This window comes from Heliangelus exortis, chromosome 1, assembly GCF_036169615.1.
Source record: "Heliangelus exortis chromosome 1, bHelExo1.hap1, whole genome shotgun sequence".
Classification (NCBI taxonomy): Eukaryota; Metazoa; Chordata; class Aves; order Apodiformes; family Trochilidae; genus Heliangelus; species Heliangelus exortis.
This window is the reverse complement of record NC_092422.1, coordinates 144,047,718-144,061,653: the sequence shown is the minus strand read 5'-3', so window position 1 is coordinate 144,061,653 and position 13,936 is coordinate 144,047,718. Positions and strand designations below refer to the sequence as shown.

The window sequence follows — 13,936 nt, the reverse complement described above, 5'->3', positions numbered from 1 at the left end:
GAGATGGGAGTAGCCAGCATTGCAGGGGGTATCTGCCAGCACCGACACTGAGGGGGTGTTCTTTGCCAACTGCTACAATGATCAAGCAAAAAGCCATGGCTGGACTTTAGAATTATTGAGGAGAGCTTTTATTCACCAGGATGTTCACCCGATGTATTCTCTGCCTGGAAGAAGAAGGCATGCAGAGATCTGGTATGGAGGAAAAGAGTAATCTCTTTTCAGTCTGGGTCAAGGTACAGGCTAGAATGCAGGCTGTAGGGCAAGAAGGAGAGCAAACACTGAAGAGCCCAGCCAGGACATAGAGATCAGGGCAGTCTACTGGGAGAAGCAGGACTGGGATGTGTCTCCTCAGTCAGAATCCTCCCCATGGAGAATGAAGGTATAGCTATTATTTTATTTCCAGTAAATGCACACACTGTGTAACAACCAGTTGTTGTATAACAGTGCAATAAAACATTTTCTAGGCTAGTGCTGTGTGCTGCAACATATCCTAAAAGAGCTGAGAAGATGTGGCTTCCCAGAAGTGGAGGAACTAATTTTCATAGCTCCTTAAGCAGCATCATTCATTGTAACATGAGTACAAATTTAACTTTATTAAAGCAGCATTTCTAAGGTAGCTCAGCTGAACACAGAAAATACGAGACACCACCGCACACTGTTGTTTTCATAAGGACAGCAGCTTTAATATTGGAAAGTAATAAATTGCCTGGAATGATATTAAGTTCTGGAACTCTGTGCGAAGTCTGGTCTGCACTTGAGTAATTCTCAGAGCAACACCAATGGGCCTTGGGCTGTAGTTGTGTTCAGTGAGTAGATTTTAGAGGTTGTTTGGGTTGTTTTGTTTTGGTTTGGTTTGTTTTTTTTTGTTTTTCCCTAGTATATACTAATATCTGGCTCTGCCACAGATGATGGATGTTTTCCTGTTTTTTCCGCTGATAACAACAGGGACGGAATCAGACTCCCACAGCCAGATTTACCATCCTCCCTAGAACCTGGTTACAAAGAGATGAATAGCAGATTTTAAAAGGTCTGGATTAGAGGGTAGTGTTTGCCAGATAGCATTCTACTTGTTTTGTGACTGGTCACAGGAAATTGCTTGTTTTATGTGTAGTTTGTGGATTTCAAGAGTCAGCAAGATCATGACATTTAGGGGTTGAAAATGGACCTGTCTTTTTGCATAAGGCACCTTGCATCCACGTCAGGATTCACATGGACACCAAAAAGTTTGAGTGAAAAGTTTGTGGAATATGACTACCCAGGGAAGCAGATACTTGTGCAGGGCCAGGAGATATTCTGAATTTTTTTCTTTTGAAAGAGGCTTAGGGAGGAAGCTGCATAGAGGAGGAAAAAGTCTTCATCATGGAGGGATTCTGGTGGCTGGGGGGACATCACAACAGTCTCACTTGTTCACAGCCCTCACAAATTTGATATCACAAGATGATGCCAAGGATGGAGAGGTAACCCCTGAGAAATGACAGCATTCTGGGTGTTTTGCTTGAGCTAGATGAACGCACAGGAATAACCTGATGCACGCAACACAGTGTGCTAATAGCAAATGCCAGAATCATTCAGTGCTGGTCATCTGAGCACTCTCTGGTACAGGACTCTGTGTTCATTTGGAGTTTAATCCAGAGTGGCTGTTCTTGTGTTCTTTTGCCCTCAGGATCTATAAACCAAGCAGTTTTATCAGTGAAATGTATCTTTTGGCACACTAGACTCTAAATGGTTTCATTCAAGAAATGCACACATACATACACACCCACATTTAAAAGCACACATACACTCATCAGACATGGCCCTCTATATATTCTATTTCTGCCTTTTAGTAATGTATGATATAAATAGATACTAAAATACCTCCTAATCTTGTCAACTTTTGTTTCCATCAGCCAATGAGAGTTTATAGCTCTCTGCTCTGCATGGCACAAAGGGTTCTTACTCTCCTTACCATTCACCCCTCTTCAGTGGTGCTCTGCACAACACCACAGGCAGAACCTGACAAAAGAAAAAGCTAATGAAGTAGCTAAATCAGGCATTGAAAAGGGTAGGAAACCCCAAGAGGGTGGAGTGAATCCTTAGCTCTGCCCCCCTTTGTGCTTGCAGTGTGACAGAGTCCTTAATTAAAAGATTGCACAATGCTTTTTCCCTGCAGGATTAGACTTAATGCACAGGATAGAGGAACTTACTGAAAAACAGGCCTTAGGTAGGACTTGTTTTATTCTCTTTTTTATTAATTGTGAGCTTTCAGGATTTAGCTGCTCCCTGCTCTGGTGTCAGAAGTATTTCCATCCCACTGGGCTCTCTGTAGTGGTCTTGAAAGGGGCACAGGCTGGCAAAGGCTGGGAGCAGTCCTGATCTTGGCAAACCAGCATTATATTTTGGGGATCTTATTTTTGCAGGCAGGCAATGCCAAATAGTGCTGCACCATGACCCAGCCAAGCCAGGCATTTGGAAAAAGGAGCCTTGTATGAGTGAAACCTGCAGTTCAAGCCACCATCTGAGCACCCCATAGGAACAGGTAGGGCCAAACCTGCCCCCCACCCTGCCTCAGATCAACACTTTGTCCCTCTCCACTGCCACCCACAGCACTGGTATCACCTCAGATCACACCTCCCTGGCTTCCAAACCCGGTCACCTCACCCAGCCACCTACTTCTGCCTATGCCTGTTCTTGTCCTGTTTTTCCTCTCCAGCCACAACCCCTCCCTGCCATCCCATCTTCCCTGGGGAATGTACTTCCATTATTAGACTTGAGGAGGTTACTCCACAATCCTGATGCTGCACTTGAGGTGGTGGAGCACTCAGAAACCATAGGAAAACATCTCTGGTGGCTACCATGAGAGTCTGGGCCATGTGTTGCTGCCAGCAAGCCAAGAAGTGTGCTTGTGAGGGAGGTCGTGCTGAGCCATCAGAATAAGCATTGCTAGGGAGCAATCTCTCCACAAGAAATGTAATTGCTGTAATCTGAAGGACACAGAATAAACCTCTGCAAACCAATACTTTCCAAAGACGGGCACTTTGGGGAGATGACAGTAGTTTTTGACAATGATAGCAAAGAGCACAATCAACAGAAAAGGCCACCTCCATGCCAGATTTTGAGCTCCTGCTCCAAGTGCTGTTCTTAAAAGGGTACAGGGATTTTGTCACTGTGAACAAAAGAATGCTCTTTCCCCACCCTCAAAGGCTGAATTGCTTAGATTTAAAAGGGCACCCTGAGGCAAATAGGTAACACAGAAAAATATAACATTTTGGAAGTTAAAATCTGGTAAAGCTCGAAGTGTCTGAGAGCAGGGGAATAGCACTGAGGAATGATGCAAAATACCATCAAAAAAAGATTGCCCAATCACCTGCAATGCAGGCTGAGATTGAAGACCCCTTGGTGAAGACCTGCTTTTCCTTCACTATAAGGATAACCTTGGGATTCATAAGGTAGCCCCTGAACACCAGAAGCCTGTCTACTCCTCTTCCAGATAAACAAAGGGGAAAACCTCTCCTGAGTAGCTCCCCACACCAGCAACCACTTCATGGTTGTGAGGAGATGCCTTGCACTGCCTGATGCCTCTAAAAGAGTGTGCATCTATTCCTGCCTGGGAAATCCTGGCTGCATTGTATGGGACAGCCCTAAGTTCCGAGCAGTAGAAAGAGATTAGCTGAGGGAATAGAGCAAAAGTAGCAGCAGCGTTTGTTCTGTTATTGCATGGGGAAGACAAAAGAAAGGAGAGAGGCAATAGCAAGGCTTCAGAGGGTGGAAAACTGATGACAGGCAAGGCTGATATTGCTACAGCAGACACAAACAAAGCAAAGTGGACCATTCCAGAGTCAGGAACATGCTTCCTGCAGAGAAAGAAAAGTGTTAAATTGGCTTTTCCTTTTGTTGAGGAGAAGATGAAATGTGCTGCTTTTTTTTTTTTTTTACCTGCTATAGGAATCATTTGAAACCAATAAAATCTGACAAAGCCCAAGGTCTGTAAAGCTGTAAATAGCAGCATCTATATTTAATTGAAGATGATGAAGGAGTCAGTGAATATCTGTCCTGTAGGCTCAACATAATCTGTGTGAAAAAAGATGGCAATACAATGGCAAAGAATGTGGCTATGAGAGTTTTGAAATGCAGAAAAAGGGGCAGCTGCTATTAATTCCTGGCACGCAGTTGCTGGCTGGTACTCTTTAATTCTTTAACAGGCTGCAGATCATTCAGGTGGCCAACATGTACTGCTTGATATGCTGGTCTCAGAAAGGGTCACAGTGCCAGTGCAAGCTACTCCATGAGGGAACATCCCTCCTCCTTGAAATGCCTATCAAAACAGCTGTTGGGATAATCAACCATTTGCTACTTTGAGACACAGATTAATTTTTTTCTTTGAGCTGATTAAAAAAAATTAAATGTTTGGGTTTCCTTTTAAAGCATTTAATCTAAATCCACCTTGTGGCTTTGACACCGTGTTCATTTTTTATCAGAATTCTCTCTGAAGCTCCAGGCATTTTCCCTTCCCACCTTCTCCATTCTGATGTGCTTCAGGAGGTCAGGGGTTGAGTTTTTATTGCTAGCCACTTGAAAATAAAATTAGTCTGTACAGCTGTCTTTGGTTAGACACTGTAAATGGTGGATTTGAGCAAAAGCAAGAAACTGCCATGGAAGTGGGGCAAAAACCGGCCCAAGAACAGTCCAGATATGCAGGAAGACATAAGCAAAGAGGAGCTGCCAGAAGAGGCCTTCTTGGAAGAGCCAAGCTCTCCTGGTTGTACAAAAGCTCATCTGAGTTATTTCAGTGACTTAAGCCCTTATTTACACCCAATATTCTTGGGGTTGATCTCTCTGAGATGCACAGATGTGGGCTCATTTGGTCCCTGAGCTAGAAGTGATAGCATTTTCTCATAACACAAAAAATACACCAATCTACCAAGGGGTAAAAAAGGAGCAGAGCAATAAAATCCAGAAGCAGGTACTTAGGCAAGACCTGGAGTCCTGGCTAAGGTGGGATGTGAGGTAGCAGAGGAGAGACACTGCGTTTGCTTAGCAAAGTCAGGTCAAAGCACAGTGTGGGGAAAGGACAGAGGGCTTGGTCAACAAATATGAATAAACAGGAGATGTTTGTCTGCTTTAAATCACAGCTTTTTTTTTTGACCCAAGGTCTCATGCATACCTGTTTGGAATTGCAGAGCAGGCAGAACTCTGACTGCACGCTCTTCTTCTGGCTGTGATCAGAGCATGTGGTAATCACAGGGAAAAAAAAAAAAGGAAAAAAGAAACCTTTAAAAGTAAACAACTCTCTCAAAACCTCAGCTCTCCTTTTAGCCACCTCCATAAAAAAATAGCAGCAACAATAACAGAACAGGTTTTTAGGCACCCCTGGTCTCTCTTACTGTGGTACAGTTAGAAGCCATCCAATTTGGAAACTCCAGTTAAGAGTAAAAAATACCCCCCAAATGAGCTTTTGATCAAAAGAGCAATTATTGCCTGTGTGTCTTCTTGCTCTGTACCTTTCAATCTGATATGCAGCAAGTTTTCCACATTAGATTGTATAACTAAGAGTCATATAGCCTCCTAGTCAATTTTTTTGTGGAGGGTCCTTTTCATGTCCAGATGTCCTTCTATGCAGCCATGCTCTCTTCCCCTTCAGCAGCACAGAGCCCCTTCTCCCAGGTAGTTGATACTTGGGCAAAGCTGGTCCCAGTCCTGGCAATTTGCCTCCATCCCCATCCCCACAATGTGTATTTATCACCCCCTTTGGACTTTGTCCCAGTCTCCACCCTCTTGATCAGTGCTAATTTACGTCCGTTCTTGGACCTTGGTCATCCATCTAATTGTTTTTAATCCAATTGAGAATTTTGCCCTCAATATCTATGTCCCAGAGGGATTTACAAGGAAAGGTTAAGGACACCAGATAGAGAGGTGAGCTAAAGAACAAGCCAGGGCAGTCTGAGGGCTCAGAGGTGTCTGCAGACTTTATCAGCATGGTTGTGTCTTCCTCATGCTAAAGAGGACTAATTTCCCTGAAACTGGTGGCCTGGTTCACTGAGAAAAGTCAGTGTGAAAATGGAAATCAGGGCCATAAGCTTGGGGTGGGGTCTCAGTGCTGAGGTCTCAGTGAGTTTTATGGTGGACTAAAGGATAAAACTGCCATATAGAAAATGTAAGTGGAGTGTCATTGGATTGCTGTGAGACTGCAGAGGGGTCTCCCCTGAGGTGACGTGAGCCCTGGCATTTGAGTCACTTGAAATCAAGCGTGGCAAAACCTGTAAGCATCTACCTGAAGTAATGGCCCTTCATTTTTCTCGGGGACTAGGACAAGACAAGGCTCTCCTGTCACTTGTTTCTGAAATGCTGTGATGCTAATGTGACCTGGTCCAGCAGACTGTGGCCACGGCCTTCAAGGGTGTCCAGTGACTGGGAGCACGCAGCTCCATGATGTTGCCCCTCATTGCTACTGCCTTGGAGAATGGGAATATCTGCCTAGGGAATGAAATATTCTTGTAACTGGGTTTGAGCCTGAGCTCTCTGCCAGACCCTTTAAGTAGATGTGACAATCACTGGTTTTTTTTGTTTTTTTTTTTAGAAGTGGGATGAGTCTGCTGAGAGGAGGTCAGGGTGTTTCTGGCTGGGACAAGTGTAGCACACGTGCTGGGATGGGCCAGTTCACTCTGAGGCAGAACAGCTGGAGCCATTCACTGGCAGTGGGAAATCTGATTCTTTTTTTTTTCCCAGCCACCTGCGCAGGGAATACTGCAGACTATTACTCTGATTTTAGAATGAAACTGTGACTGCATTGCTATATGCAGGTCATTCTAGTGTGTGGTCAGTTTCCTTGGATGATTTGTTCCTCTAGAAAAATTCTTTGGAAGGTTTATGATACATTTATGTCCAAAGTAATACAAATTAGCTGAGTGGTGTGCCCAACCTGGCATTTTCTGGGAACAACAGAGTTTGAAAGAATGTAAAAATGGCATTCTGAGGACCAGCACAGCCATGAAACAAGTGGGCTTTCTTCTTTCTTTGAAGGCAAGTAGGGAGGGATAGGTGCAGAGGAAGGGAAAGATTCCACTATTGGATGACATGGGATGAAAACTGGAAGCCTATGAGATGTTGTGGTTTAACAAGATGCTGATGACAGAAAGGGCCCCACTCCATGCTAAGTGGTTCTGCCTGCACCTTGGAATAAAATTATGAAATTGGCAAAAAACAAGGTAATAGTATTAAGACTCTCAGGGATTTGACCACCTCCATATTGATGGTGATGCTATGCATATCCTGAGATTTGCAGTTCAGTGAGAAATTCTGAAACTTCATAAATAAACAAGAAAACTCAAGCAAAACTGTTTTTATGTCAAAGCAAACACTCCAAATATTGAACCTGCTTGCGAAACAGGAATTCTAAGGCTTCGATTTTTCAAAACAAAGTTGATGAAATTTGCTCAGCAGCTCTACTTCTCATCTCTCTAGTCCAAAACTCTCTGTTCTTTTTATATGTAGAGCTCCAGAAGTGGACACAGCACTCCAGATGGGGTCTTATGAGATCAGAGTAGGGAGGAAGAATAACTTTCCTCAACTTGCTGGCCATAATTCTTTTGATGAAGCCCAGGATATGGTTGTCTTCCTGGGCTGCAAGCACACATTGCTGGCTCATGTTGAGCTTCTCATCAACCAACACTCCCAAGTCTCTTTCCTCAGGGCTTTTCTCTGCCCAGCCTGTTATTGTGCTTGGGATTGCACTGACCCAAGTGCAGGACCTTTCATGTTGCCTTTGTCTTAGCTTACAGGTCTCCCAAACCTGAAGTACATGGAAAGCAGCTACCAGCCAGACAAGAAGAAAGCTATTGACTCGCTCTGATCCCCTATGTAATTAACAATTATTGGCTGGAAGAAGGCTGGAAGACCTGGCAGCTGCAGTCTGGCCAGAGGGATTTCTTAAGTAAGCAGCCTGTTCAGAGTCATTAACCTGCCTGCACTCTCATGTGCACAGGACAGCCTCCCCAGCAAACCTTTGGGTCACAATTTGCTTTGTTTTTGGACTCTTATCACAAATGGCCACCCTTGTACCTCTGGGAGGGAGAACACATTTTAATGGCTCAGTAAGTTTCTGTCAGTGTGCAATATATGCTGGGGCTGCAAGACAGAAGATGGTGCAACCCTTAAAAAATTATTTTCCAGCAGTGGAGACATCAATGGAAGCAGAATTAGACCCTGTAGAAGCAGGGGCAAAGAAAGCACCATATGTTGGCAGAAGATGAACATTATGTAAACAATAAGGCATACAGACATTTTGGAAGTGGGCAGGCTGATCTCATTATTAGTCTACAATTAAACTAAACTGTGGGGTCATAGCATCCTATTATGTGTAACAGATTAAACTCAGGCTGTCTCTTCTCATTATTGTTTCTGATGAAGTTTTGGAGCTTTCTTAATTCAGGTCAAAATATCAGAGGCTTCCTCATAAGCTTTTTAATTAACCAGCTGAAGAATCCTTTTGCCCCAAGAGACTCAAGGTACCAAATCCAGAGCTCAGCACTGCTACCCCTCTCAGACTTCCATATTTCAGCCCAAATTGCATTTGTGGCCCTTTATTCAATCATAAACACAAACAGAAAATCAAACCCACCCCCCCTCATCCACTACTCGGAAAAGAAAAAGTATCTTGAATGTTTGGTTTTTGACCTAAAAATGTTCCTTGCACTCCCCAGCACGAGGACCAGAATGTGTGAGATAAGAGACCTAAACCTCAGGAGGAAAACCCCTTTGGCTGGACCATGGGGCTATGCACACCTCATTGTAGGCATCCTGCCTGCTCCAAGCCACCAGCCCAAGAGTATCTCATCCAGCATTGTCTCAGGGCTGTGTAAAACACCAGTCCTTTTTTAGTGCTGCTTGGTGCACTGTCCCCTCAGGCTCTCAGTTGAGCAATTGGTTTTCTACTGAGCATGCTTCTCCCTAGGCAGATGGGGAGCTCTCTCCTGGTCCATGGTGGCTCTCGTCCATGTTTGATGAGCTGTGGTGATTCATGGTAGCACTCCTTCAGCATGCTGACCGTGCACTGCAGACCACCTTCATCCAGGCAGGCTTCTTCAAAGAGAGGATCTGAACACTCCCAAAACTCTATTGGGTGAGCAAAACATGACCCCAAAGTCACTGCCATTCCCCTGTGTCCTCCTCTATGTGGAGCTGGCGCAGATACCGCTCCTTTCCAGCTTGTGGGGTAGAGGTGTGCCATAAGGGGGAGTGACATTGAAAAGCAAGTATGGTTTGGGGAAGGGCAGTAGCTCCAGGTGGTGGGGGACGAAGGAGAGTGAGCTGGGCAGCCAGGTAGTTGTCAGCTGGCCTTGCAGAGGTGAGTAGTATCCCATGGCAGGGATGGTAGCAGCGAGTTTTCTTGGCATCAAGCGAGGAGCCTTTCAAGAATAAAAATGTGGTTTCAGGTTAATCAATACAGGCTTTTAGTGAGTGAGAGTTTACGACCAACCTTATTTGTTTCCCTGGTGCTCAGTAATTAAGAAGAAAAGTTTAGAAGAATAGTCTTCCTAAAAGCTAGTGGTGTGCTGTCACCCAGGGAGCAAGGCCAAATACCCTTTGTTCTAGACATGGAAAAAATCCTGACAGGAAAACAACCTGTGTGCCAGTCTAGAAAATATTAACTGTCTTGGACTTGTCAAGGACCTGGGTCAAGGGCGAAAAGCTCTGGTCATCCTAGCAAGGCTGGACTTTGTAAAGAGATACTGTCTAAGAAGCACCATGGCTTTGTGGCTGCAAATACCATATTTCTTCCTGTTCAGGAATTTTTTCATGGTAAAGTTATTTTGAATCCAAGTATGTTTTACAAGGAAGTGATTTAGAAGTAAAATGAGGAAGAATCAACCTGGAAGAGACACCTCATGGCATAGTCACAAGACATGAAGAAGTTTATTATTGGATCATATTTGCTGGTATTTCTCTTCATCATATTGCCATTTTTGTCTTTTCCAGTCCTCCTTCTCTGGGATGGTACCATGTGAAGAGGTGACCTAGTGAAGGATAGCTATCCTATGTATATATGTATGAAGCCTCAGGGGTTTTATACATAGCCTCCGATACTCACTGTGACATCTGACTTGGGAGCAGGAATGAAGTCAACTTCTGTCAGATGCTGAAGGCCACCAAAGTTGCCAAATTTTTCATGTTTCCTCCATTTTGCTCGCTGGTTCTGGAACCAGATCTGGATACAGGCAACAAAGAAAAGGTATAAAAATAATGATGGCTCACATCCAGCTACTTTCCCTTCTCTCTAGGTGAGCATTAATAAACATTGACCTCCAGCTCACCAGAACTAAGGCCTGAATCTAAAGGAAAACTTTGGGTGCAACACAGCATATTTCACACTTGGCATAGAATGTAGGATCTTTGGACTCTCATGACAGCCTCTTTTCTCTCACAGCTCCTAGAATAGCTAGAATCTTCCTGTTCAAGGAAAGACTGTGTCACTGGGTACAGAAGGTCTTCCAGGGAAAGAAGATCCTTTTGCAGTCAAAACTTTTCAGCAGTCAAAACTTTTCAGCAGTCAAAGCATGTAGCATTCTGCTTTCCCTAGGAGGTGTGATTTGTTGCACAACAGGGCTTTTCCACTCTGTTACCAAGTGAATAGGCTTGCAAAAGACCCACCTAGATGTTTTTCTGGGCTACAGTAAAAATGTGTCACCAGCGGAGATGTAGTAACAGGGTTCTCCCTATGTTTAGCTGCTAACATTTTGAAATTCACGTAAGGGACTTAAAGCAAAAGACCCAAGGGGACGAAACCATCTAAATCACTCAGCAGTCTGAATATGTTATCTGCCATCTCTTTAGCACTGGAAAACAGACAACTGATTTTCTCTGGGGAGTTTCTTTCATCTATTGGCTGATTTGATCAGTCAGGCTTCTGGCTGAGGCACACAAGTATTTATTGTGCAGCCACAGTACTGCATCTTGCTGCACTGCTGTGAAAAGTCGATTTCCTCTTCAGTAGTTTGTACCTGGCTTAGGAACTTGCTGTTTGAATGGAAGCAAGGGGTTCATGTCAACACAAGGTGTTAGTGATCAAAACCAGATGCTACTGGGTATGAATATATATGTATCTGGAATGAAGTCATGAGCAGCTTAATTATTTCTGCATCTCTTGCTGAGGAAGTAATGAGGAAGTAATGTCAGGAACCCTCTGCTATACTCCTGATAGCTTGAAGTATCTGAGGTTACTGAAAGGACAGTTTTGTTTATCTGTGTTTGCATATGTGTGAGAACTGCTTAGTCTGTATCAGCTGCTCCATTCCCTTTCTACCATGCAGGAGTTACATGGTGAAACAGCACCATAAAAATTACTCCTCTTAACACTGAAAAAGCGATTGAGGGCAGAGGAGAGACTGAAGCCAAAATTCAACCTCTGAAGAGTGCCTTCAAAAGCCTGCATGTGGGATAAAGTCCTCACTTCAGGATTCTTTTTTACTTTTTTTCTTTTTTCTTTTTTTTTTTTTTCTTTTTTCTCTTTTTCTTTCTTAAATAAAGGCAAAGCTGTGTTCACGAACTGCACTGCTCTTTTTTGCTCTCCAGCACTCTTATCCTCAAAATGATTTCTTAATGCCCACCCTGAATTTGTTTTACTGGCATCTAATTCCTCCATGCTCTGTCTGCCATAGATATCAGGCTACTGCTGTCATTTATTCTCTGCATTCTACCAGCCTTCACTATACCAGTGTTCCTGGGCTATGACAGTGACACAGCACATAGTATTTCTATATGTGTTCATAAAAGTCACTGTGAAAATGAGGACAAGTGACTCCTTAACATTGCCTGAGATTTCACAAAACTCATTTTCCCTCTCAGAGGTCAGCAGGCTGTCCAAGGAAGCAAGAAACAAAACAATGCAGAGGGAGGATTCTGTGTCCCATGTTGCAGGCATGACCTCCATTTTTTGCTCTCTAAGACTGTCCATTTGTTTTTCTTCTGCAGATGCATGACCAGTGAGGAAGAGCTTTCTGTAGTAAATAACCAGCCTTCTCATTAGTATTTTTCAGTCCCTTAATCTTTTTATAATTTCATAGCATTATCATTAAAGATTTTACTGGTTATGTAATGCACCTTTGTGCCAGTAAATCATTAATATGAGAAGCCATCTCTGAAATGTTCTCATTTTCAGTCGATCTGAGCCAATCTGTTGCAGACAGCTTTTTGTCTTTTGGCACATCTCATTTGATCTGCTGTTTTCTTCATCCGAGTGCAGGACAAAGACAAGGCCCTTGCAGTGACATGCCATCAATGTCACTATCTTTACCAACCAAATACATTGTCATAGTATCACAGAAGTAAAGACTGGTTTTGGTTGGAAGGGAAATTTTCAAGAGGATATAGTCCAACCCCCCTGCTGTGGGCAGGGACACCTTTCACTAGATTAGGTTGCTCATAACCCTGCCCAACCTGACTGTGAACACTTCCAATGATGGGACATCCACAGCTTCTCTGGGCAGCCTGTTCCATTGACTTGCCACCCTCATTGTAAAGAATTCTGCCTAATATCCAACCTAAATCTATCCTCTCTCATTTTCAAATTGTCGCCAATAATCTCATAATAAAAAAATAGATTAGTTTGACAACACCTGTTTTCCACAAAGCAGTGTTGATAAGCATTAAATATATTAGCTTTTCTTTAATTCTTCATTAACAGAGTGTCATACCAGCTTTATCACTGTTTTGCCAAAAATCAATGTTTGCCTGACTGGTCTGTCATCATCTGGTTGTCCTGTTTACCCTTTAAATACTGACACAACATTAGATTTCTTCGAGGCTCCAGGAATGTCTCTTGTGATCCACAACTGATTAGATACCAACACTGTGCTTCCCAAGTAGGTTTTTAACAGCTACTGGTGGTAAGTCACTTAGATCTGGATTTAAAAATAACTGTCTGTAGCAGCTGCTGGACAACATTGTCCTTATGGAAAGTGTTTCATCATCATCATGTGATACTACCATCTTATCTGACATATTTCCAGAAATAGTTCAGAAATTATGACTGAACACCTTTGTCTTTTCTGCATAATCCCTGACAGCATTACTGTTCCTGTAGCATTGTTCACCTTTTTTTTTTTTTTTGTTTATTTGTTCTTAATAGATTTCTATTGGGTTTCTGATGATCCTGAATATATTTCTGGACTGTATCATTCTTCTTTGCTTATTCACTTTTTAAAATTTCTTGTTTCTATTGTTTACTCATCCAGTATTCTTCATTTTGTGTTGCATGCAGGCATGCACACGGGCAAGGATATAATTCCACCTGTTCACTTAAACTGTTTCACAACAATCTTATCTTTGTTTCTGCATTAGAGAACACAATCTTTTCCATGGTTATGAAATGTTTCGCTTGATTATCAAGTGATTGCTTACTTTTTTTTTCCGTAGTTAAATTATCTCTCTGAGGTGATTTGACTTGAACTGCTTTTAGCTTTGCAAAACTATTATTTCAGTGTATCAAGAGCATATTTGAATTCTCTGCACTATGTTTTGTTTACTTGTGACAAATGCAATCATCAAAAATATAACAGTTTGTAACTTGCTCTAAGTTACTGCTAATTTTTAGCTTTGGGGCTGTTTTTCCTTTATCAACCAAGACAGGACAAACACAGAATTTCCTGTGTCACCTGTAATACTGTCTGAATTCAGAATGTGTCATCTGCAACTCATGCCTGAGGGGCTTTTCACTTCCTTCATGTACATCTCAGGTTGGTATTTCCTGTGATAACTCTTCTTTATTTCCCCCCCTACAGATTATAATTTTTTTTTTTTTTTAATGAGAGATTGTCCTTTTCTTTCATGTGATTTGCTGTTCTTCTGGGAACACTCACTAGTAGCCCAGCTTGTTCTGTATTCCATTGGAAATGCATTGTGGCTGCACTGATATCACTAATGGGCACATTACAGCTATCCTGTTCCAATTGTCCCTGTCACC

General features: G+C 42.8%; 1 protein-coding gene and 1 long non-coding RNA gene across 2 annotated transcripts in view; one reads left to right on the top strand and one right to left on the bottom strand.

The window, feature by feature from the left end:
* Window positions 1–74: 74 nt before the first annotated feature.
* LOC139788979 (uncharacterized) lies at window positions 75–8,367 on the top strand. The gene is made up of 2 exons (XR_011722996.1): window positions 75–2,518; window positions 7,751–8,367. It is a non-coding gene; the product is annotated as an uncharacterized lncRNA (long non-coding RNA).
* Window positions 8,259–13,936, bottom strand: part of ISX (intestine specific homeobox) — a 28,490-nt gene continuing 22,812 nt past the window's right edge. Inside the window, exons 5-6 of the mRNA XM_071729349.1 lie at window positions 10,067–10,183; window positions 8,259–9,383 (exon numbers count right to left, since the gene is read on the bottom strand). Coding sequence (XP_071585450.1) covers window positions 9,147–9,383; window positions 10,067–10,183 — 354 coding nt within the window. The 3' untranslated portion in view covers window positions 8,259–9,146. The remainder of the gene's footprint in view (window positions 9,384–10,066; window positions 10,184–13,936) is intronic.